The sequence below is a fragment of the Sander lucioperca genome, chromosome 24 (genome assembly GCF_008315115.2).
Source record: "Sander lucioperca isolate FBNREF2018 chromosome 24, SLUC_FBN_1.2, whole genome shotgun sequence".
Classification (NCBI taxonomy): domain Eukaryota; kingdom Metazoa; phylum Chordata; class Actinopteri; order Perciformes; family Percidae; genus Sander; species Sander lucioperca.
The window spans coordinates 8,619,295-8,645,657 of record NC_050196.1 but is presented as its reverse complement, the minus strand read 5'-3'; the positions used below and the strand labels follow the sequence as shown (position 1 = coordinate 8,645,657).

General features: G+C 39.7%; 1 protein-coding gene across 2 annotated transcripts; it reads left to right on the top strand.

The window, feature by feature from the left end:
• Positions 1 to 319: 319 nt before the first annotated feature.
• Positions 320 to 26,128, top strand: creb3l1 (cAMP responsive element binding protein 3-like 1). 2 transcript variants are annotated; one of them, XM_031292152.2, is made up of 13 exons: positions 320 to 743; positions 10,661 to 10,796; positions 11,768 to 11,854; positions 18,335 to 18,489; positions 18,617 to 18,698; positions 18,914 to 19,113; positions 19,601 to 19,747; positions 20,113 to 20,171; positions 21,951 to 22,019; positions 24,091 to 24,193; positions 24,369 to 24,531; positions 25,225 to 25,381; positions 25,471 to 26,128. In XM_031292152.2, the coding sequence occupies exons 1-13, from the start codon at positions 633 to 635 to the stop codon at positions 25,505 to 25,507; spliced, it is 1,506 nt and encodes a 501-aa protein (XP_031148012.2). In that variant the 5' UTR covers positions 320 to 632; the 3' UTR covers positions 25,508 to 26,128. The 2 variants fall into 2 exon arrangements, with proteins under 2 accessions (XP_031148012.2, XP_035854679.1); XM_035998786.1 differs by lacking the exon at positions 11,768 to 11,854.
• Positions 26,129 to 26,363: the final 235 nt, after the last annotated feature.

The window sequence follows — 26,363 nt, the reverse complement described above, 5'->3', positions numbered from 1 at the left end:
TCTGTAAATTGATTAGTAACTATAGCTTTCAAATAAATGTAGTGGAGTATAAAGTACATATTTCTCTCTGAAGTGTATAGTAGAAGTATAAAGTTAAGGCCTACATAAAATGGAAATGATCAAGCAGAAGTACCTCGAAATTGTACTTAGTGACATACTACTACTTTTCACAACTGATTATACATTTGATGTTGTTGCAAAGATAGGATTTGACATGAAGTGAATATAATTATTATTTTTGTGTTTGGGGCGTGTTCGTTATTTGACGCCACGGGGCGGGGCTTCACTGAATATTCATTGGCGCGTGTGGGAGAGGCAGCGCACGCTAGGAGAGAAGCTGAGCCGCACGCACACAGCTGGATGGATAGCAACGTCTCCGCCACAGCAGTAGAAGGATGTGAATTTTCGATATTTATATTAACTTTGTCACTAAAAGAGAGCAGCAGCTGGATTCAGCTCGACTTACCTGGTTAACATACAGGTGGTGTAAATAACAGCTGGATAGCCTACCAACACAGCACGCGACAAAAAACAAACTGCTTCATTTTAATGAGTTGATTTTTAAGATTTGCGACCAGTCCAGATAGCTACTGAGCATCCGTCCAGTGAGCTGTAGACAGACACACACAGACATGATGGAGTCTATCTTAGACAGTTTAACAGCAGAGAAACTCTATCCGTCCGGCGGAACCAACCTGTTGGACCTGGAGGAACTCAGCGATGGAGATTTCCTCACTAATGTGGTGAGTTCTGCATTAGCCCGACTTTCTTTAGTGTGCACAGTTTATATATTCATGAGTATAAACTATCCAGACGTGCTATTTCTTCTTCTGGTGGAAGTCAGCTGTCAGTATTTAAAGTCTCTTAAATCAAACGCACCTCTGCTGCCTGTTCCGCCCGGAGCCGGACCTTAGGAGGGCGGTGTAGTTGTTGTATTTACTGAGATCCTGACCGATATCCGGGGCTCGTACCTTGTTATAGGCCCGTGTGTTTACTGTAATTGTGCAAACCAATCTGTGAGACTGGAAACACAGACACAGGCTGGCGAATTACTGGTTAACTTGTGTGTGTGTGTGTGTGTGTGTGTGTGTGTGTGTGTGTGTGTGTGTGTGTGTGTGTGTGTGTGTGTGTGTGTGTGTGAGAGAGAGAGACTTTTCATTGACTAGTGCACAGAAGAAACCTTAATTATTAAAATGAAGGCAGGTTTATAAATTCATAAAATTATAAATGCACTCATAGTTTAGACTAAAAATCAAAGGACAAGTATCTCTCCCCTCTCTAAATCACTGAGGCCTCTTTGAAACCAGCTGTTGTCACCCATGCTCTCTCCATATCTTCATCCAAAAACATCTGGCACCTGAGACATTCCACATGAAAAGGCAGAATCATGCTTGCTCATTAATGTAATAATCACTATGTTGGTTGAAGGAGCAAAAGCGGTGCAACACGAAATTTGAAATTAAGCTATTCTTACATGCATACAGTTTTGGCAGTTGTGCAGTACTGTTGCATGCCCAGTTGTAATGAGTATATTGGCACCAGCCCCTAATATATGACAATATATTCCTCCTTATCCCAACCTGTTTCCAAGTGTCCTGCATGTGTGCGGTGCAACTCCGGCCACAAAATGCCAAAAGTACACTGCCATGCCCTCTGTGCATGCCATGCTTGACCGAGCATTGCACTCTTAATTCGTGGAAAGAGACTGGGAGCCGTTTCACTGCTGCACACAGAGTTTAATGATAAATATCACACTATCAGCAGGAAGTGCTCTTTCTTATATTTCTGTTCTATCGCCAGTGTCTCTTTTTCCACTCTGTGTCATTCCGTCTTTTCTTTTTTTAAATGGCACAGTATTTTTTTAAGCAGAACTTTATTCTAGTCAGTGAGTCAGCCGAGCAGTCTGCTTGTGGTTTAAACCCCCCCGTCCCTGTTCTAAATAAAGTAGTCACTAGGCTGGGCTTTACCACTGAGGACATGGGAAAGGATGTCTAATTAGCTGTACTGCAGGATGGCATGTTTATACATCTCTTCTTAATCTATAATCTGCAGTTGTCCTGTATGGACAGGTGCTGATGATGAATCACAGCATCAGGGACCTGGTTCTGTCGCTGATGCCTGCGTACTGCAGCTAGAAGTGAAGGTGATGAGAGCAAAAGACTAACCCAAAACAGTCAAGTTCTGTGTCATAAAATCGAAACAAGGAGCAGAAAGACACTATACAACTCCAAAGAGCTAAGAGAAACTGCAGATTTTTTTTTAGCTATAATGTCTTTGTACTAAAAAAAACTGGAGGACTTCATAAATGGAGATACAGAGAGCTCAGCTCATTGGATTTTATTAAGGTGTGCTCCGTGGTGCGGTGCTGCAGGGATTCACACACTTCCTGCTCTGTATTTTGTTAACCTTTTCCAGTACACTGTGTGCCCTGTTGATAACCAGGAGGAAAGACCGATGTAGATAAGAAATAGGAGTGGGCATTACAGAGCTAACGGAGATTGCTTAAATAAAAAATAAAGTGAGTTGATCGTTATTAGTGGGGCTGTGGCTGCACATTACTCTATTTTCATAGAATTATCCTGGTATTAACAAAATGTAATCAAGCATCAGGGCAAACATGTGCTTTCATTGATTTATCATTTTTATTGTGAAGATATTCTAGTAAGCATCACTTTTCACGTATCACCAGGAAATTCACCTTTCAAAAGCTCCAAACACAAGCCCTATCTAAGCATTAACTAAGTTTTTCTGTAACTTCCAGTTCTGTGTAACGATGAAGAGGCGGGGGAAAGCCCGCCTAAGTTATCGTGGCACTGATCTACCTCTCCACCTGATGAAAAGGCATGATAGGATTCCATATTTATCATTCCTTGGCTACAGTTAGAATTGTGCATCATGTGCACTGAACCGTTTTACCACAACATCAAGAATCATGCATGGATATCATTTACCGCCTGCTGAGAACTGGTTAGAACAGCTCTGCATGCAGCTCTCTTAAATCCGGGAGGAGAAATGAGTAGGGCTGCAACAAATGATTATTCTCATTATGCACTAATCATGTATTTGGACTGGGATTCTTTAAATGTAAAGTCAGGCCAGACAAATGCAGGGGCGAATGCCATGGTAACCGCAACACACTGCATTGACCTTTTCCATTAACCGTCTGCCAGAGTTACTTTAGATCACATCTGAAGGCCAGTTTCAAAATATGTTGATAAAATTGTATGAATGGACCAAAAATCATACATATGAATATTGTACAGCCTACAAACTAGGTGTACTAAAGTACTGAAGCTGTTCTGGTTCCAGCTTCTCAAATGTGATGATTTCCTGCTTTTCTTGGGGGGGTTTTAAAATTGCTAATTGAATATATTTTGGTTTTGGACTGTTGGACAGACAAAACATGCAATTTGGGCTCTGTGAAATTGCAATTTTGCAAAAAGAACTTTTATATTTTGTATAGCTTATGATCAGCGGACATTTCTTTTGGGCATTTTTAGGCCTTTATTATAAAGGACAACTTAGACATGAAAAGGGAGAGAGAAGGGAATGACATGCAGCAAAGGGCCGCAGGTCAGAGTCAAACATGCGGCCACTGCGTCGAGGACTGATCCTCAGTACACAGGTGCAGTGCACGCTCTACCAGGTGAGCTACCCAGGTGCCCGGACAAACATACTTTTATACACATGTGCACAGTGAGGTCAAGCAAGGACAGTGCAGTGTATTCCAATTGATGGTTTTCTACTCTGTTCTAGTCTATGTTTGTAGAAAAACCTAAATGAGAGAAAATAAAATCTCTAGATCTAATAATAGATATTTGGACTTTCTGTTTTCTATCCATGTAATGTTTTTTCCCTACATTTATACTCTTTTCCCTTTGTTATTCTATTCTATTCTACTCTCCGTTCAGACCCTGTACTCCAGCTTTAAAAAGACACGCCCATCTCATTTGCATGCTTGTTGCCGATTGGCCGCTGAGCTGCCAGATGGAATGTGAGCAGGCATGCAGATGTGTGTGTGTGTGTGTGTGTGTGTATGTGTGAGAGAGAGAGAGAGAAAAATACTATTCTACTGTTATACTGAGAACTATAGTTGAGTTTACTTCTGTTTCAACACACAGTCACACACACACATACAGACACACACACACACACACACACACACACACACACACACACACACACACACACACACACACACACACACACACACACACACACACACACAGTAACCTCGGTCTCTCAGTTAAAGTGAAGCCAAACACTAGCCAACCCACTGCAGCCACACACACCACCACATGAAGCCAAATACAGTAGAGAACACTGCCATTTTCTTATCTGTGGCAGCCAGTGTTATAGGATAATGACATGATGTATTCAGGTCTCTCACAATTTCATTTTTACACTGCAAAAAATCTGTCTCAACCAGCCATGTAGTCTTCAATTGACTTTTAGTGTCTTATTCAAAACCTGTTATGTCTGCCAATGGCTTTTCCAGAAGAAAAAAGTTTATACCAGTGTTTTTGCATGTTTTAGCCTACTTTACTATGAAATCCTGAATACTTTACATTACCTTTGATCACTTTCCAATTATGCTGTAACATTTCAGATGATTGAATGTTAGGTCTGCAGGTAACACTTTTTTTTCGAATAATCGGTGTTGTCTATAAAATGTCAAATGAATCTGAAACATAATTTCCCACTGTCCGACCATCAGTCACATATAATCAAAATATTTGCCAATTCATTTTTCATTGATTGGTTACTGACTAATCGGTGCAGCTATTCTCTGATAATTTCCCAATTCATACTGTAACATTTTTGATGATTGAATTTATGGTGATCTTTTAGGAAGCAGAGTGAGTTCAAGTCTGCATTGATTGATTGCAATAGTGTGAAATTGATGCAAAGCTAAACATAGGCTAAGACCTGCAAAACACTTGTGTTATTTTATAAGTGTAACTAATATTGATATTCATGTATAGAACCCATTCCAAAGAAATTTGCCTTTTGGTCTGTTCCCTGCTAGTCCATATCTTTCACGTTCCACTTCTAGGATTGCTCCTTTTCCGTTTCCTTCCGCTTTCTTTGTATAGGAATTTTAAATTCGGTGGATTTATGAGGACTTTTGTTGACTGCTCCTCACATGGTAAATGCAGACAGCTAGCTAGACTATCTGTCCAATCTGAGTTTTCTCTCGCACGACTGTTATGCAGCGACTCTGTGCAGAGTTTAGCACCGCCCATGACGATTCTGATTGGTGTAAATTAAATGCTGTTAAACCAGAGCATGTTTTCCTCCCATCCCCAAATGCTGTGTGGACTAGCAAGACTAGTTCCCTGCAAACTTTGGACCTACAGTCTACATTGCGAAAAATGAAGCTATTGCTAGAAATTGTGGCTAAGAAGTAGTGATGAAGCAAAATGTATTCACATTGTGAGACTAAATACATGCAGAGAGGAAGTCTGTCTAACATGATGGAGCGTTTCCTGCAGCCTGGCATAAGATGCCTCAGGGTGTAGTCATAGTACCTACCTGCTAGTACATCTCCACTTACTGTCATTTATGACAATCACTGATTGTTTATGGCAGCATAAATCTGATGAAAAGTTTTTGCTCTCAACATGATTCTTAGTTGAGTAATGATTCAATTAGGAAAGACAAGTTAACATTAATGCAGAAGCTTTACCTTGACCCTGTTGATTAGATAGATGTATAGAGCCCTATAAATGGCAGCCAAACAAAAAGCTTCTTGATGCCAAGCATTGGAAGCCGAGATATATTAACAACTGGAATCAGAGCCACTACTGTTGGCTCTTGAAATCTGAATTTGAGACTACATGTTTTTTTTTTTCAGTGTATTTCCCTTTGGCTTTTACATGATGTTCTGAAGAGTTTACGATGGTTTCCACTGCGTGATTCATGCCATAATGACAATGTTTCTGGCCTGGCTCTCAGTCCAGTTTATCTCAGTGCTTTCCTTCATCACTGTATCAGGGAAAGTAAATATTCTTCACATGCAGACAACATGGATGATTTGGGCTTTTTCTGCACCTGAACCGATAAGGCATTCAGATGAAAGAGATATGTTGATACTCAACACTGTTAATTACAGGCATAACAAAGTCGCTCTCTGCTTTTATAATTACTTCTTGCGTCTGTCTTTCCCAGCTCTCTCCCTGTGTGGTTTACACATCAGCCCCATCCCCCCTAATGACACACCACCACGGACATAAGCTATACAAACTGTCAACTGCTTTTTAACACGGTTTTCCTGTGATTCTTTTCCCAGCAGAGAGGGTTCAGGTAATGAAAGGTCCAGACCTCTGTTGCTCTGTTCACACTGACTGCAGCTGTTCCTTTACAAGCCATCTAACACTGAACCACTCTGGACTCATTAAGCTTCCTGTCCTAATAACAACAATAACAGCTTCCATATATACAGTATATATATCGCCATTTATCTCTGCGTTTCAAAGCTGCGCTTTAGAATGCTTCACAAGACAAATAATGAAGCAAAAAGTAAAATACCGATTAGAAAATAAAATGAACTGTCACATTTGCCACTGCTGATTGTCAGGTGGTGCAGGTGTGATGCAGGTTAGCATCAGCGCTGAATTCAACAAAGGACAATGGTCCACTGAGGTTTGACCTTTTCATCAACCAATTCATTGTAAGGAGATAATAATATCTTATTATCTCGGTATTAGTATTAAGCTCAAATTCTCAGTCTGCCCTGATAAACACAGCAGCTGCCACAGTAACAATTTGATGTTGTAAATGCATGCAGTTCTATTTCAGTCCTTTTCTGTTTCCTGATTTTTCTTATTATATTATGCTATTTTGAATAGCTCCCCCTGTGGCTTAAATAAACAATTCACCCCAAAATCAAAAATACATATTCTTCCTCTTGCAATTTATCAATCTAGATTGTTTTGGTGTGAGTTGCCCGGTGTTGGAGATATTGGCTGTAGAGATGTCTGCCTTCCCTTTAATATAATGGAACTAGATGGCACTCGGCTTGTGGTGTGTAAAGCGCCATAAAAATACATTTGAAAAACTTAACAGCAGTGTCTTTTTCCAGAAATCATGACCCAGTTATTAAAGATAATCTACCAAAATACACCCGCCAACTGACGGAAGGGTTTTCATGAACAAGAGGCTCGTCCTTCTCGGCTAAGCTGTAACTGTAGCTAATGATACCACTTGAGGCCACTTTATTGCACAGGTTGTCCATAGTGGTGTCATAGACGAATGACTGCAGAGGAGGACTTTGCTGTTGTATTCATTTATAAGTTATGATGAATGTTGAGAGCTTATTCCTTCATCATTTTAATGATTTATTTTGGCTGCAGCATGACAGCACATGGTTTGATTCATGAAAAAGGAGTTAAGAGAAATCCCAAAACACAAACTGTAACGCTAATAACATAAAAAAAAACATGTATCAGTGTTTGAATGGGAGACACACTCCATCAACCATCCATTTCCCTGCAGCTTATTCAGAGCCTCCTATCTGAAATCCACCTCCAGCTTTTGTGCCTTCAGGATTTAGCCAAATGGATCAGTCTAAAAATTAGCAGAATGTCTAATTGCGTATTTGTCTTTGGCTTATTAAACTGAAACATAAGAGGGAGGGAGAGATCAATGAAACAGCCTGTACATGCCCAGTCCTGAGAGCAGGAGCCAGAACAGTTGAACATGTCTGGTGTGAGAAAAAGATCTACACTGCAATTGGTACATCATGGCCATGCCAGGTGATAGATAAGAAAAAGATTAGCCTCAAACAGGGCTGTGCTAGCCGTAGGTGAGAGCTGTATCACAGGCTCCAGGGGTGTTGGAAGTGAGAAAGTGGATAGCGATAACCTGACTAAGAGTCACTACTGTAATGTGGAGCTAAATACAAAACTGTAGTCAATTACTGCAAATGTAGCTGAATGTAAATTAAAGGGCCACTGACGGAACTACAAGGGTTAAATTCTATATAGTAAAATATCATCACTGATAGCAGAGAGCAACATAAAGCCTAACACATGTTGGTCTAATGCAGCTACTAAAGCTAATTTTAGCTCATACTCATACATGTTTTAATTGTGGACCTTGCTCTGCTTCTTCTCCCAGCATCATACCAGTTTCACCCACATTTCTTCATATAGGAAACTTGTCCCTGTTTATTTTTGAGTGGCGCAGTTTAAATGTGACCTATATTCCCTAATGGAGCAGAGTTTAAAGGGACAGTGTGAGGGTTATTTAAAGGGATATTGTTCCAGCATTTAGTGCAGCAGGAGAACAAGGGTGCTCTGTGAGTATTTTCTTTTTGTGGGTGTGTTTGTTCATGAATGAGTGAGTGTTCACTTGTGTGTGACAGAGCAAGTGACTGCAGGATTACCGAGTGTATGCACACACCTTGTTGAGCAGTGGCTGTCAGTTACTTTATCCTGCAGGGAGCTCTGTTGAGCCTCACGATTTTGTTCAAATACAAATATTGATAAATATTGATATGGTTCGTTGACTTCGTCAACGCTAATTTCTGTGACAAATGCTTTCTGTTTCCTGTGACTGCTTTAAAAATGAAAGCCACCCTGTGTTTAACACAGGTCACAGTTGAGTTACCTTGATCATCATCAGTTTTTCATGTCCCACGTGCTTCTGTTATTTTACCCACCATCTGTATCCCTACCCTATGTGTGTGTATGTGTGCTTACTCCACATAGTTTCATTAGACAGCTGCATGTGTCCCAGAGTTTCACCACAGACACACTTGACCTCCTAAACACACGGGCGCGTGCACACACACACACACACACACACACACACACACACACACACACACACACACACACACACACGCATGCACACACACGCACGCACACACTGAGACACACACCACACTGAGATGTATGTGTGACTTAAAGTTGACTTGTTTGAACAGTATTTAAAGAATATTGCACATTAACAGTGATTGTCATGACTCATACCTACAGTATAGTCCTGCACAAACCTTGGCCTGTTTACTTTCTACACCTCTCCTTCTCACCCTCACTCTCTACTCTGTGCATTTCAACTGCAGTGACGGACAATGCTACAAGCATTGAAGCTTTGTTGTATGTATATAATTAATTTAGGGAAAGAAAATCTCTCAAAAATGTTCAACTTCTTCGCTAGCTATCTACAGACAACTGGCTTCTGACTTCAGCACACATTGCTGACTTTTACCTATCAAAATTTGAACTACGCACTAAAATCAGCCACTTCTCCATTGTTGATGTTAAAAAAAAAAAGTCAGCTTTATATTTATTATGCCAGTCGTGTCTTTATTGTTGCTACTGGGCTGATTTTTGTGTGACACTTCTGGCAGTTTTGGGAGAATTTCTAGGAATAAAACTTCTATTTTTGTATTTGTTGGTAATTAAATCAAGTTATTTCTGTAGCTGTGTCTCGTCTGAGAAGCCTCCAAGCAGAGTATTCAATGTGTTCCCACCAATCCATCTATTTATGTGTGTGTTGCTTTTGTACTGCTTTGTGCATGTTTGCTCAAGACCAAGGTGACTCATATTGTGTGTGTATGTGTTTGTGTGTATAAAAAACAGTGAAATCAGAGCACCATGCTGTCCTAGGCTTCCAGAACATCATCTCTCAGCTCAGTGACTCATCTCATGCAGACTGAGGATGAATCTATCAATGCTGTTTCCCATTGACTGACTCTTCAACACAGTCACACAGGATGTCTGGTTTCTGACTCTGACAGATAGACTGTAGTACTGTAGAACTGAAAGAGAGAATGAGTTGAGTATTTGATTAATTGATCGACAGAAAATTAAACTTAAACTATTTTGATAGTCGAGTCATTTTTTTAAAAAAAAATTTTCAAAACTCTGTTTATTAGCATTAAGAACAACAATTTTAATTGCAATTGTGATTTGTGTATAGGACAAAAATAAAAATAAAAAATAAAAGTAATAATTGAAATAAAATAAAAAAGGGGACAATGAAGCATGTATAAGAGTAAGACGAGTCTAAGTATGTGCATGGCTACATATATACGCATACATACATCCACACACACACAGACCTAAATACACGCATATAGTCACTGCACTTATACAAAAATATTATTGTATAAAACAGATGGATATAACGAACATAACATGGTCTTCATCGTTTCTTATATAACAGGGATGACTACATTAGTGCCACAGTCCAGCTTGAGTCATTTTTAAGCAAAAAAGGCAAAGGAGAGATACAGAGTATCTATTTCCAGTTTTGAAGAAAGAATATAAACAGTCATCAATCTTGCAAAAACCTCAACGTTCCACTAACATTGACATATTATTATACCCACCAATGCTAATTGCATCACGTATTTCCAAAACAAAAGCTTTTCATTGGCTACGAGCCCTGTTGTCAGCTTTGTGACAATGCATTATTTTAGATAATCAAATGGTTTATTTAGCGTAAGAAGTAGGAGAATTGTCTCACACACAAAGGCAAAACTTACATTAATCCTTCAGTTTTTCTTTAAAAAGTCCAAATTACCAAACATGAAGACACTTGAAAAACACAGTATATGACTTTATTTGGAGTGGTAACTGTCCCATGGAAAAACTATTTTACTAAATAAAATACTGTCTTTCTCCATATTTCTCTCCATGTTTTCCAGCCTTTCTCAGGTGACCAGATGGATGACTTTAGCAGTGAATTGTTCAGCAGTTTCTTTGACGACCATCTATTAGAACGGCCCCTTCTGGCAGACAGACCTTCACCTTTACATATGGACATGGAGGACAGCAACCCAGGTCAGCTCCTCTTTTATTTTGAAAAGTGATCAGTTAAAGAATACACATGCCACTTTCCTCACAGCTCCTCGCAGTATTAAAATAAAAGAACACATTGTAAGAATTGTACCAGGGTTTGGATCACGGTGGTCGTTGCTTCCAATAACATTTCTCCAGCGTTCCTAGTTATTGCCAATGGAACGATAAAAATCTCACAGCAGGTAAATGGTGGTTGGTGGAACCCTTTCCAATGGCCAACCACTGTCTTGGAGATGTTTGCCTTGAAATGATTTTAGTTTAATAGTCACATTAGGATGACCTTGTTCCCCGGATAACCTCCAGAAGTGCAGCAGCCAGTTGTGAGTACAAAAGACCCCGCTCTCATTATTTGGTTGGATTCTCTGGCTTGGTCTTTCTGATCATCAAATTCCACCATATGAGAGCCAGTTTCTGTTGCCAAAGTGTAGGACTTCCAGAACTCCTGCTTTTTAGCCAGACGGAAACACACAAGACTTGTACCCCTCACCTAGCTGATTGTGAAGAGTGAGGCACCAAGTTGTTGGTTCAGGCTACAACTGACTGAGCTACTACTAGGCACTCACTTGCAAAATAAGCTGCACAAATATGCCTTGGTATCCCTGCTCAGAGTTATTGCACTGTAGGTTCTTTCAGTCTATGGAAGCTGTCAGATGGATCAGCTTGCAGCACTATGTCACACGCATCCCTTGAGACAAATCAGTGTCCCTGTCAGGCGTTGCCATGGGCACTAAGACTTCAACAAAATGATTGGATAAAGGGATGAAAAAACATTATCATTTTTATGTTTTCCGAGATAATAAATGTCATTTTCTAGCATCATTTCTAGGAGCCGTCAGGAACATTTACATAACATACACCTATGTCTGAATGACAAACAGCCATCACTTTAACAGATCGACGAAGACAGCAATGTTACGTTTTCCATGTCTGAAAAGGGCTTTTGAATCTCACAGATATTCAAGCAGAGCACAGCTACTCTTTAAGTGAAGACTCCGCCCCCCAGAGCCCAGCCCTGTCAATCAAAATGGACCATGAGTCTGGTAGGTCATCCTATTCATTAAAACTAACATTAGTTTGTGCTAAATGGAAACATGCACAGCCAACCAAAACTCTGCTGCTGATGTTTAGTCTGGTTCTTTATCATCCTGGCTCTCCCCCCCCCCTCCCCCCGGTTAAGTGTCTGTATGATGTAATACATAACATGCAGTTTGACCCTGTCTGCTGTCTGTCAAATAGTATACACTCTGATTGGCTGAAACCACTGTCTGTCATATAATATGTGTGATAATGGGCTTAATCTGTTATCTTTTATATTTTATGTAAGGGGTGTCTGTAGGAACAAGTGTCTGCTGCAGCGCAATATAAAAATACTGCATATTTCTGTCTTTCTTTCTGACTCATCTTCGTCATTATCTCGTCCTGTCTTTGCCCGTCTTCCTCTATCTCTGTCTGTACCTATCTTTCTCACTCTGTCTGTCTGTCTGTCTGTCTGTCTGTTCTCCGTTTGTCCTGGGGATCCTGCTGTCTGAGCAGCAGGATCCCAGTCTGAGCAGTTCTCCTCCAACTAAGCCCTGCCCACCTAACACACACACACACACACACACACACACACACACACACACACACACACACATGGACTCACACAACGCTATGACAAGCATATGGTTTTGAGTCTGCAGCTTTTTCCGAAGCCAGCGGAAACTCTCTTTCTCTCTTCTGTCAGGTTATCTCTCTCTCTCTTCTTCCTGTCTATATCTCTCCCTTCGCTCCCTTACTGTTCTGTTTTCTGTTTTTTTCTCCTCTTTCTCCCTTAATCCAATTAAATCCACTTTATTGGTATGAATATCAGATTACCTGCATTGCCAAAATACCACATTGAGCAGCAAAAAAAGGTCTAGCTCACATCTAAAAACAACTGTCTATGTTTTCAGTTCAATGCTGTGAACTAGAATATTAATTTTAGAAGTTACAATCACTCCAATCAAACCCAATGTATGCTGTAGTTAGAATGTAAATTTACACTCATGCCAAAGCAAACAGGATGTTATAAAAACTAAAATGACATATTAAACCACTAGCCATCAACATAATATATTACTTCATAAAACACAATATTTAGACAGCTTTGATTTCAAGATAGTTTATATATTTTTCTTGTTTATTGCTGCCTCCACACACACACACACACACACACACACACACACACACACACACACACACACACAATCTATTCCAGCCTATTTGATATTGAACTTAATCCAAAATGCATTTTACAACCTGCATCTGCTCCATAAAGCCTAACTAAAAACGATACTTACTTTCCACCAATGTTAGATCTCTACTTTAGTGCATCCACAGCACAAAAGGTCTCCTGTTGGCTTGAATTTTCCTGTGTATTAATTATTATTACTTCCTGGGAAGATATCACTATTTTCCCAAGATCTCTCGCCATCAATAACGTTTTTTAGATTAAGCTTTTAAACAAAGAACAGCAGATAATTAAAATTCAATCCAAAAATTGGGTTTATTCTCGTTTTTTAATGTTATTTCTTTCATATTTGTGTCAATATTTTTTTGTATCTTCTGCTCTTGATGCACCACCTGTTGAATGCTGATCTGCTCTCTAATTTGGGGATGTAGAACTCCACTTGTTGAACACCAAGTTTTAGATTTTGCACTCTGCTTTGTTCCCATTTCTTCTGAAACAGCTGGACTGTTAGCTGCCACTTTGGCATGGCAAGTATTTTGACAAGACTGCTACAGCTGAGAGGTTGATCCAGTCACACAGTAGCCCTATTGCTCTAACAATGGCATTTCAAGGATGGACTTGGAAGTATTTGAAGTATTTAGCTACAATAGTTGTGTTGCACTGTGAATGAGGTTTGCAGAAGGCTACTTTGTTTCAGTATACTATACAACATATGCTAAAACCCAGGCACACATGTGGAAAAGGCAGTAGGTTCTGGCAAGAATTGCTCATAAATACTGGGATCACAGCTCCAGGTATTCAACCGTAGTATCGTGCAGGTTTGAGGAGAACACCCTGGCAGAGCACCCTTTTCACAGACCTTCTCAGCATCCAGTGACACAATAGGAGCAGCTGCTTGTTTGTCTTGATGAGTCAGGTTAATTAGCCACCTGGGGATGTCAGAGGTTTTTGACCTTTCACAAAGCCAGTTTGGTCCGAATGGAGGAATTTGTGGATCATGCTTTGTTCACTTGGACAATAGAGAGCAATTAAAGGTCCTCCCCAAGTAGAATTATGATGGTTGATGTTAGGCAGTGGATTGTCTGATCTTATGCCAGTTACAGATCAAATTTGGTTGATTTGATGAGTCACTACATGTTTTTACAGATTCCCTTATTATTAATAACTTGACATTGAACTTTCCTGTCCTGTTTTTCCGCCTGTGGTCTTAGTTCTTGTTGCTCTTATTCATCCGTCAAAAAAGACGCTGAGTGTTTTACTGCAGCTCCCACTGCGCTGCTCCATCTATGGTTTTAATACTCCTGCTGTCCTACGGAGATCAAACACAGTCGCCACCTCTCCCCTGTTAACCCCCTGTGACGACTGCCAGGAGCCTTTGGTCATTAGACGTTACTCTATGATAGGATTTCTTACCTGGGTTTACTAGCAGACTGTCTTTTACTAACAGCATCCCATAAATCCCATAAAGAAGTAAGGGGAGAGGGTCAGGTTTTACTTTATTACTTTCATCCACAGCATCTTTTACATTTACCTAGCACAGGACAAAAATACAAGACACTATACAACCAAACGTTGTTGCCTTTCTGCTGAGCTCGTGTTTAAAACAGATTAAATCATTAAATTGCTCCAAATATACACTTGTGGCATATATGGACTGGCTCTCACTTCACTTCATTGTCCCTACAATTTTTTTTAAAAATGTCCTCTGACTGGCCAAGGCAAAGGTTAAAAACATTTTTTATGTAAATGTACACTATGTTTCCACTTTTTCCTTTTAAGTAGAAAATTATTCTTGTTGCACTTATGTTAGCCTATGCAAAAGTACTCTGTCAGCTACAGTCCATACAATGAAATTATACACCTTATATTATTATATTTATGAAGAGCCACTCAGGTAATATGAAGGAAAAGCAGAAGGAAAACCATCCACAATCATGTACTGTTTAAGAATGCAGAAAACAATCAAACATGTATTCTCCTTAAAACTGTCAAAAGAGTGTAATACTACCAGTGTAGCCATAAATGTACAGGACAACCTTCCTATGCACTGGCTAACAACGTCTGGTATTCATTAAACAATGGTGGTGGAGGGCTTCCAATCAAGCCCTGGCTTAACAAGGGCAGCAGGCTTAACGAGGCTCAGACTAGCAGCAGGACCGCTCTCATTAGGAGAGGCTTCTGAGGCTCTTAAGAGGATGTGGCAATAGGTAAATGGTGGATCCACCCCAAAACCGAATTCACATTTTTACTCCTAAACTCTAAACTAAACTAAAACCTTTAATATGTAATCAGTGATTTTCCTGAAATATTTCCGAGTCACCATCCAGATCAGTGACAAACGTCATATAGGAGGTAGCAGTGAGTGGAAGGCTGTAATTAGTGTAACTTAAATCATTCAGCGGTGAGGGCTAAAACTTTGGGAAGATTTGCACCAAAGTACCAAAATTGGGCCATTACAGAACTGATACTGATGAGCTGGTTGGAGTTAAGGCCACACTATTCACTGTATTTTAATTACGGTTAGTTTTGTAGTCAGTTGATTTTGAAACAAGACTAGATTAAAAAGGTGTATAGCCTGTCATGCTGTTAACCTGCTAATCAGTAAGTTGATTGACAGAAAATTAATTGTCAACTTTTTTGATAATCGATTAATCGCTCAAGTCAATTATCAAGCAAAAATGCTAAATTTTACTTAGTTGCAGCTTTTGAAATGTGAGGGTTTGCTGCTTCTCTCTGTTTTGTAAAGGTAATATATTTGAGTTGTGGACTGTTGACATTTTCCACTATTTTCTGACATTTCACAGACCAAACAAATCACCATACACTCATGTACTATCTACTGATCTAGGAACTGAGCTGAAACAAACACTACAAATAGTGATGATTTCCACATCTCTAAAAGTCCTGATCTAATGGGCTAATGGGCCGATTGCAATGAAGTTTACTGACACTGTGATATTGTGCTCTAGCTATTGGGTTAAAATAATGCAAAAATCTTATGGCCAGTGTTCATTCCTGTTATTGACAGAACATTGGCATTAGGTTTGTCTAAGACAGCAGAAAGAAGCCACATTTAGGTTTGTTTTTTAGGATGGACTCTCTGACTCGTGCTGTTTTCTGCTCCAGTGATGGACACAGGATAAAGCTCTCTGACGGGCACACACCTCCATCCCCCTCTGCTTCTACCTAGCACACTCAGCTTGTAAACTTCAGAGCATTTTACCAGCAGACATGTTGCTAGGAAACCAGGAGGTGATTAAAATGACATTTACTCTCAACACACACACACACACACACACACACACACACTAGCTGACATTAGTGTTGTCTTGCCGTTGTGTCTCTGAACCGACTCGGTTGTGTGTGTGTTGTGACAAACATCAAAGTGTCTGTCCTGGTGCTCATGTCTTATTCTAAACTGAAAAAAATGCTGACTCAAGACACTCCTCTGGCTACTTTTTTGTTACTATTTGTTACTATTTGCCTAGTTATGGTTTCTTTTCAATTTAAAATTGGATGTAAAGTTAGAAAACTTTAGAAGAAAGAAAGACTGTTGGTGGACTTTTGCCTAATGAGGTTCCCTTGGAGCAGTTCCTCATCAGCTCACCTTTGAAAAAGCTTTAATTGAAAGCATACATAGTTAACCTTCAACTCTGGTAGACCCACCAGTCGGTCTATCAGTAAACTCTTTCTGTGTGGACAAGCAATGTCAAAGTAAACAGATTTTTATTTTGAACAAAAGATCTTTGAGACAAAAGAGATTATAGAGTATTGCACTTCCATAAAGTTGGGGGACTTGCAAGAGACGGATTACTGTAAGAAAAAGAGTCGTTGAAACTGATTCAGTAGAGGCTGAGATATCTCATATTTAGTCTATGAGTCAAGCTAAAAAAAAAATAAAAAAATCATACAATTCCCATAATGCAACTCAATTGCATCTTTCCTTAGACCCAAACTCTCAAACGCTTGTGCAGGCTGTATTTTATGAACTAAAAGTCTCAAAACCAATCACCAGAGATTTTGTCAGCTTTAACAAAGTCTTCACAGGCGAAGTTGTACTTCTCACCACGAATAAACTGATCTGCATGTGTAAAATTGGTGGAATGTTGGCAGGACATTGATGTATACATATTTAGTTGGGCCAATTATATAGAGTTTGTTCCTTAAAATGTGATGATTTGATGGTGTTCATGTGATGTTCATCTATTGGTTGGCTGGTAGGAAAGGTTAATGAGTTTTAAGTTTTTAGCGACTCTTCTCGTTGATTGTCACTGATGAATTGTGATGATGTTTGCCCCACGAATCCCAGTGAGCTTTGGTTTGCCAGAGGTCATATGGCTGGTGCTGGCAGGGAGGACGAGACTCTTCATCATCCTGCCCACTACCACACCAAATATAGCAGGAGTGCTTGGGACTTGTTTTCCTGCAGCAGCACTTTTGTCCCTTAAAATACTTTCTGCAGCTCACAGTAGACTAAACAATGTAGTACCTGTGAGATGCTTTTAAATATCCTCATTGTGTTTTGGGGAACTTCCTTTAAAAATTGCACTCTGTCCTCATTGTTGGCTCACTTAATTATGCATATTTCCTGCAGTGTTTAAGGGCAGCAACCCTTTCTGTTCTCAGGAAGGACACTAAAGACGAGTTCTTGGTTCAGCCCATCTTTTATTTCAGGGTAGATACACACTTACTGAAGACAAATTATGCACCATGGTCGCCAGAGCGACGTCGTCCAGCAGTCTGTAATAACCAGTTTAACCAGGAAGTGCACAAATGTTTTGGGAAAGCTCTTTGAAAGTGTGATTTATAAGCTACCAGTCACTTCCACCATCCCTTCCTACCATTGGAAGACCTCCCTGAAGGTCCCTGAGGAGAAATATAGTTTACTTTTTTAAGTTGCTCCGAAAATTGAAGTTCATTCTGCTTTTTGAAAAGGGCAGGGAGCTTTCTAGGCTGGAATTAAGGTGTTTGATTGTTACCATTAACATGTGATATTTCATATATTTTATATCATCATGATTTTATTCCTGACATGGAAATAGTAGTTTGACAAAAAAGAACAAACATGGTCCGCTTTTCAACCATATCACACACATCCTACTTTCTACCATCAAACCTTCTGTCCACTGACAAAAAAGTGGACAAACTAGTAGGTTTAAGAGGTATTTTAAATAAAGTTATTCAGCGAGGACCTACAAAATACTACAGTTGCTGCCTAATAGACGCATTTAGGTTTGGTGTAGAACAAAAAAAAATTCTTTGTAAATGTTAATTTGATGTTGATTTTTATGGTATCTTGTTTTTCTCTTAGAATTTGAATGGAGCTTCAGTCAGGACCTTTCGGCCATCTTGGTGAAACAGGAGGAGCCTGATGGGGGCCAAAGGTTAGATCCTCAGCCTCTGGAAGGCCCACCTCTCATATTAAGCCCTGCCCCCCCACACAGAGGGTCGCCATGGAAACACACGGTTAGCATCCATCAGACAACGAGACGCTACAAATGATGTTGTTGTTGTTGTTGGTGTCAACATGTTAGTTCAAATTAGTTGTAGTAGTTAGTTCATTGACATTATTGTTGTTTATGTGTTTCTGTAGGAGCCCAGTCAAGACAGTGGGAAGCCAGTAGCCATAAAAGATGAACCCCGAGAGATTGGACAGTACCTCAGCCTGCCCAGCGGTACACAAACATATTTCTTTATCTGTACAATGTTTGAGATTTTAAAATGATTTAAAACATTTGGACCTATTAATGGACTTATTTTTAGCTAATACAGAACAACACCAACAAACATCTAAAGTGCAGCAAGTTGTTTCAGTTTCAGTTTCACAAGAAAAGGAGAATGTCTCAGTTAAAAGCAGTAGCACTCAATCATCACCCTCCTCTCCTTTCAGACGATGCTCTGCAGCTCCCGCCTACCCCTCCCAGCAGTAACCACGGCGACAGTGACGGCTCCCTCCCTCCCTCCTCTCCGCACCTCCCTCTACCACCGTCTTCCCCTCAACCACAACAGAGGCCAGGAGGTCGGGCCTCCTCCTCTTCCTCCTCCTCTTCCTCAGCCATCTCTTCTTCACCTCTCCTCACTGCGCCACATGTGAGTAAAAGAACACATCTTTCTGCTCCCCGTCTGAACTCTATTTTTCATTAATTTCCCATACTGATTCGACAATACAAATAGCTGAATGAACTAAGTGCAAATAATGTATAGTGGAGTATTTTTGGCGTGGAAACCAGCTGTCATCATTGGGTTAAATCAGTCCGATAATCTGCTGACAAAATGCCTATTCAATGAAATTCAATCAATTCAGTGTCTGGCCATTGTTTGTCTGATTCAGCATCTTTTCTCTGAACAAATGATTCACATTTGTACTAATGCCATAATGTAATGCCTTATGACCAAATGTTTATACAGAATTTGTTCAATGTCAGCAAAAATGTTTGATTTGGTAATGACACATCTGAACTGCAGTGCTGTAGTGGTATTGTTCAAAGGATAAGCTGCTGAGTCAGTTGCCTGCAGGCTTCATTTTAACATAAATGGTTGTTAATGTATTGATGAAGTGCTTTGTTTCATTGTGCAGAAGCTGCAGGGTTCAGGACCCCTCTTGCTGACAGAAGAAGAGAAGAGGACCCTGGTTGCTGAGGGTTACCCAGTACCTAACAAACTTCCTCTCACTAAGACTGAAGAGAAGGCACTGAAGAGGGTCCGACGGAAGATTAAAAATAAGGTGAACACCGCACCTTTCATTTTGTTTGTGCTCACAGCTGGACGGATCATCTGATTTATCAAAAAAACTCAGTTATTTACAGAGTCAGTGCCTCTGACTGACTTCTATTCTGAGAGTTAAGCAGAGCTTTTTCTGACATCAGTAAGCTCAGACAAGAAATCAAAATGATGCTAAAACAAAAGTATAATTGATGGACAAACAGGATTCAAAACTTTTACAAAGTCTGCAAATCCGCTCCATCTGAGCACATTTATTTAATTGCCTAACACAAAGAAAGGTTTGTAAAATAGAAATCTTTACTCAAACTTTGTAACTTAGAAAAACATCTTTGCATCTTGCTGATATTTTTTCTGTTTTCTACCCAGATCTCAGCTCAGGAGAGTCGGAGGAAGAAGAAAGAATATGTGGAATGTCTGGAGAAAAAGTAAGGCTTGGAAAAAAATCGTTGTCCCAATGTTTCTATTCGTTTTCCACTTGTCTTGGTTTACCTTTGTATCTGGCTGTCTTTTTGCGATTTCCAAACCCTTTTTTTCCCATTATCGTCCCCTCAAATAGTATTAAAGAAAATGTATTACAGTATATCAGTAGCCATTACTATTTAGAATAGTCCAGCCAATACTCTACAATGCTCTGACTTTACCCTGCTGTTATTGGCATAGTGACAAAAATATTAAAGGATAAGTTGGTGTTATTACACATTTTTCTTACAGTCAATTAATCCTATGAAAAGACAAAATGGATGTTTCTTATCAACATGCTCAGCAACCTCCAAAATCTGTTACGTACTCATAATTTACCTTCGACATTTTTCAGTGAAGCAGTATTTTTTTAAATGCAATTTCTCATTGAGTGAGAAATGAATCATGCAGTAACTGTTGTCCTGCTGAATTATTACTGTTATTTCAACCATGCCAGTCCAACTCTTGGAAATGCTTGAATAGACAGTTTCATAGCAATGTCTATGTAATGAGTGAATAACTTTTTTCTTCCACTTCTCTGAGCTGTCTAACAATGTATTTAAGAGTGTTGCATTTGGTTCAGAGAAGCAGCCATGTTGGCCAGTGAGGTTTCCCCTGAGTTGAATCTTACCGCAGGCCTTTTTATACATAATTGTGTGCTTTTTATGTGCATTGCTGGCACCGAAAAAAAGAAGAAAAAAAACATTAAAAATGCAACTGACAAAAGGGAGAAAAGATAGATTTGTGTAATGCATAGTGAACCTGGCAGTTGGAATGTATTTGAGAGGCAGTTTTTGTATGTAGAGGTTTTGTATTTAGAGCTAAGTGTGCTGAACAGACACACAAGCTCTGCAGTGGATTAAACTGGAGGCTCACAGCCCCGTATGGGCTCAGGTAAAAATGTCCAGATGAACACATAGTACTTACAGGATGTATTTCATCAACAAATGAGAACAGAAACTTCTTCCTTTCTACTTTCCTTTGATGTTCTGGCCATTCCTTGCTGTGTCAGGACTCCAGTAACCTGCTGAACACATGGGTCAGATTCCCTGACAGGCAGAGTGAAAGAGAGGTGAAAATGTGGGCTTGCTTTTACGACACTTTCATAGCAAAAAGTATCCAAAGTTCATACAGGTGGTAACAAAATGTCCTATTACTGTAATCCCATTAGAGTAGGGAGAGAGTTAAGTTCCTTTGACTGAATCAACACTTTCACAACAGAGAAGTAAGAGGAGGTGTGTAAAAACTGAAATCCATCTCTTTCTTTGTGTTTATGTGTCTTTTTTGGACATGAGGGCAGGATTAGTGGAGGATCGATGCACAAAGAGAACAGCAGGACGACTTGCTGAAAGGAATGTGTTTGAATGAGCCATATACCAACCATACATAAGAGGAGATCTAGAGGATTATGAGTAACACAGCACAAGATTAACAGCATGTTTAGTTGATAATAGATATCATCTACAGGATTAGCAGGAGATGACAGAGGGAGAGAAAAGGAAGAGGGATGAGGGGACAGTTAGGAAGAGGACATCTCTTATCCTGCAAATCCATTTGTGTGTTTTGTGCAAAAGGTATATATGGGAGAATTGTCAAATGTCAAACATGAATTTAGCCTTGATGAGTGATCTTATTCCTGATCAGAGTAAAATATCATTAAATCAATGTCATATGCTGTGCGTGTGATCTCAAAGTAAGACGTTGACAGAAATCAGTGTCCGTCTGTGTTTGTGTGTTTGTATTAGGGTGGAGAGCTACACGTCAGAAAACAGCGACCTGTGGAGAAAAGTAGAAAATCTGGAGACTGCCAACAGGTGAGACTCACAGACACACGCACACACACACACTAGCTGACATTAGTGTTGTCTTGCTGTTGTGTCTCTAAACAGACTAAAGCAGTTGTGAGCTGGCTCCGACACTAATAACCCAGACCAGACATTCTTTGACATTCGTAATGATGTTTGGATTATCGTCACTGAAAATAGCAACATGTTCGCAAAGAATGCAGCTTGATAAACTGAGAGTTGGATGATCTGTGCTACAGCAGGGCTCATTTTTTTTTAATCTTTCTTGAAAAGAAATAATGTTATATAAATATTATACCCGCAAGCAGGAAAGGTTTGACTGTGCTGCAGCCATGTAGTCTTCAAAGGACAGACACATTCTACTGTAGGTTAAACATACAGTACTAGTATTTAAGCTCTATATGTAAAAATCTTCTACAGTTTATATGCATGGAGAGAAGTATAGTAGGGGCTAAATAGAAATTTGTCTGCACCATAAGCAAAGTGTAGACTCACCCAGCTCCGTTTGTCTCCTCTGTTATTATAACAATATGAAACCAATCTGCTATTATCCTAGAGTGGGTGGGTGGGTGGGTGGGTGTGGTGGGGTAGAGGGTTGAGGGGGGGTCTGTCTCTGTCTGTCTGTGGCAGCCTAAGCCTGTCATTAAAGCTGCGAGTTAACAGTAGCTTTCATCATGGAAGGCAACCCCCTCCCTTCCCACCACACACACACACACACACACACACACACACACACACACACACACACACACACTGGTGAATATGTTAAACCACCACACAGAGGAACAATGAGTTGGCACAAACTGGGGAACATGAGTCAGCAAGCTCACACTCACATAAAGTCCAGAATATGTGCAGGTCTTAAAAAAAGGTTTTTAAAAGTATGAACTACATTTAAGCTCCTTTTTCCTAAAAATCTAAAAATGCCCCAAATGCAGTTATTAGTGGTTGTTTAGTTCACCATGCAATGGTTTCTCTTTCCTGCATGTCCACTTTGATTCATACAGAACTGGGTTAGTGGTGCTACTGGTTTATTAGTTGTACAAGAATAAACTTAACTCCTCCTTCATGAAGTAAAAAGTCTTGAATTAGCTTGACCAGACACTCAAACATGGACTTTTCAGAGATGTTTTTTGTTGCCTTAGCCAGAGTCAGACAATAATTGAATATGTGTGTCCAGTGCAGATAGAGGTTCACAATATATGTTTAGCCTAGCTTAGCACAAACACTGGAAGCAGGGGGAAGCTAGCTCCCCTAAAAGTACAAAAAAAACATTAATTTCATACATAAATTTAAATGTTCCATTTGTGTTCTGAATATTGTCACACACAATCATTCACCAAGTCATCAAATGGCATCTGGGAGTACTGTGTATTTAAAGTAGCAGTAACTTAAACAGTAAATCACTGTGGTTTTACATCAAAGTCCTGTGTGAGTGATGCTGCTCAGTATCAGCCCCTATACGTTTATTACAGCTGGCAACTCACAGCGTAATGCTACAGTCTGGTGCATGTGATAGACATCAGCATGGACATTTGAAACATTAGCTGTACCAACTGACTTACATGGTTCGCCACCAGAATATCTGATTGACCAGTGTATTGTCTGGTTTAGTTTCTAACTTATTAAACGATTAACTGACTTGCTGACGGCCGCTTGACACTGTGTTCAGCAGTAACTGGATCTCTGTCTCCACTTAGTGGTGAGAGTGGGTCTTCACAGCTCATACCATCAGAACCCTGCTCTCCAGATCACACTGATATACTATATTCCTCTGGTATTACTGGGATTCTCTGTCCAACTACTACTGTACTGTTTTACTCACTCTGGCTAATTGACAGTAAATCAGGTGGATAAAGCTGGATAAAGCCAATATTGAAATATTGAAATATGAGAATTGAACTGGTGTTAAGCACAGTCTGTGAGAGGCTGAGGCTTAATTCAAGGAAAGAAAAATCCTCAACCAAACAAGGTTCTTCCTTGAATCTTTTCTCTACCTGTGAAGTTATGTCCTCTTTTTCTTGCTCTTAAATTAGATTTTTAATTTTTTTTTTTATTTTATCTGTTTCTCTCTCTCTAGGTCTCTCCTGCAGCAGCTCCAGAAGCTTCAATCGTTGGTTTCAGGGAAAGTTGTCCCCCGTTCTTGTAAAATGGCCTCAACTCAAACAGGGACATGCCTCATGGTAAATATAGGTGTCGTTATTTTTAAAGCTCTTCACGTATGCATTTGGATATTATTGTTATTTAAGTGGCTTTACTTACCTCTGGAGAGTGTAGAATCAAACAATACATTTGAACTTTAACCGCTTGTTCATGATTCCTTACTAACGTGAGTGTTTTGCTCCTCTCTCTATGCAGATGGTGGCCGTGTGTTTTGTCCTGGTGTTGGGCTCCTTCTCTCCCTGCCTCTCTCCCCTCTCCTTCCTCACTCACACCTCCTCTATGTCCTCATCCTCCTCTTCCTCTAATCCCTCCTCCTCTCCTCCTCTTCCGCCAGCGGACCTCTACACCACTAGTCAGGGTAGGTCTTCTTATATACTCCTTTAGTTAACAGTGTAATACATTTCCCAGAGTGACTTTCAACAACCCTAATGAATGAATGAATGAGAATGAACTTGTGGAATGTAGTGCTTGTAGCTAGAGAGCAGGAGCAAAAACAAACTGAGAGACATCACATTTTAGAAAAGAAAGTTGAACTGAAAATACAACTGTGTGTTCGCGTATATTTGTAATATCGAATGGCAAAATGACCCCCCAAAAAAAGAAGTGAAGATGAAAAGTATGATCCCAAAATAAAAGCACATGAAGAAGGAAGATTGATAAAGATCCCAGAAGTGTAGTCTCGTAAAGAGGACACGAGTATCAACTTTCACTCTTCGCTGTATTCAACTTCCCTATAAATGAACTTCCTTTAACCACTTACCCTTGGGAAACCCCTTTTGAAACCAGAGGTTAGGCTGTCATCACGTTAAGTACCATTCTTTTCTGCCAGCAACCATCCTCTGAGTGGTAAGGGATAAAGTCTGCTAGACTGTACCATGGATGTATAATAAAACCAGACTGTACCCAACAGAGGCGGAAATGCTGCCCTGCTAGTGGCCCCTAGAGGCTACCATGTTTATTACAACCTAAAATACAACCGATAAAATACAATTGTTGGAAAATGACATAACTGACATGTGAATGAAAACCAGTGTGTGTTTGTGTGTTGCAGTCCGTTCCCGCAGCCTGCTCTTCTTTAATGAAGGGGCTCCATTGGAGGAGAGTTTAGTGACATCAGAAGGTCAGTCAGAAGGCCACATCCAGACGAGCCGATACACGGCTGACGCACACAGCAGCAACCAGACAACTGGGCCCGAGTTAGACCGGAGGTAGAAAAAAAACATACATTGTGATCTTTTTATGGCAAAGAACTTTTAATGTCCTCTCAATATTAACCAAGTGCCTTTCTTCTCTTTAGAGAAACGAAACCAGACGGAGTCTCCGAGTTTTTCTGACACAGCCTGACCCCTCCTCTCATGACTTCTAACCTCTGACCCCTAAAAAGCCCGAAACCTCCAGATTCCTGAACTCAACGGGCTTCATATCAACATCCAACTGGACCAAAATCTACAGTCAGTCAGTCCACCATCATCCCTTTTAGTGAACTTCAAGACAAGACTTCCTCCAATCCTTCACAGCCAGTTCACTGCCTTCACATGGTGCTTCACTTCTCTGCTTAAACAGACTCTGCTACACCTGAATATACTTGATTTTAAAGGGACCATCTTATCGAAATTTCTACTTTTATGCACTAAAATATAGTAGAACTTAAAAAAATCCAACTAATCTAATAATTAATATGTATACTTTAAACAATCATGACAAGTATTTTAGAGATAGTAAAAAAACATAGGGCCTTAATTAAAAAAAAACACTAGACAACAAAAAAAATGTATCACTACAAACTAGTCAGACCATTGCCAAGACAATATGAGCCACTTAAGCTGTGATCACGTGTGTTATCTTATCATGTCATGACAGACCTAAAACAGTTGTTAGTTTTTGCTTTCTTACTTTCTTTCCAAAACAAATGCAGTGTAGCGTTAGCATTTAGAGGAAAAGCAACCTCCTTTTTGCAAGAATAAGCAAAGAGCTTCATGTGAAATGTGGTCTTAATGTTGCAGGAAACATAGAATGATACACCTTTGCACCTTTAAGAACTCATAAATATATATATATATATTATATAATATATTATATATTATATATTATATATATTATATATATATATATATATATATATATATATGGTCTTAATGTTGCAGGAAACATAGAATGATACACCTTTATATAAGGTTATATATATATATA

Excerpts from the sequence above, each read along its gene's own strand:
- creb3l1 (XM_031292152.2), top strand. The coding sequence starts at position 633 with ATGATGGAGTCTATCTTAGACAGTTTAACAGCAGAGAAACTCTATCCG. Across the intron at positions 18,490-18,616 it reads GGTCGCCATGGAAACACACG|GAGCCCAGTCAAGACAGTGG; the intron begins GTTAGCATCCAT and ends GTGTTTCTGTAG. Across the intron at positions 25,382-25,470 it reads GGGCCCGAGTTAGACCGGAG|AGAAACGAAACCAGACGGAG; the intron begins GTAGAAAAAAAA and ends TCTTCTCTTTAG.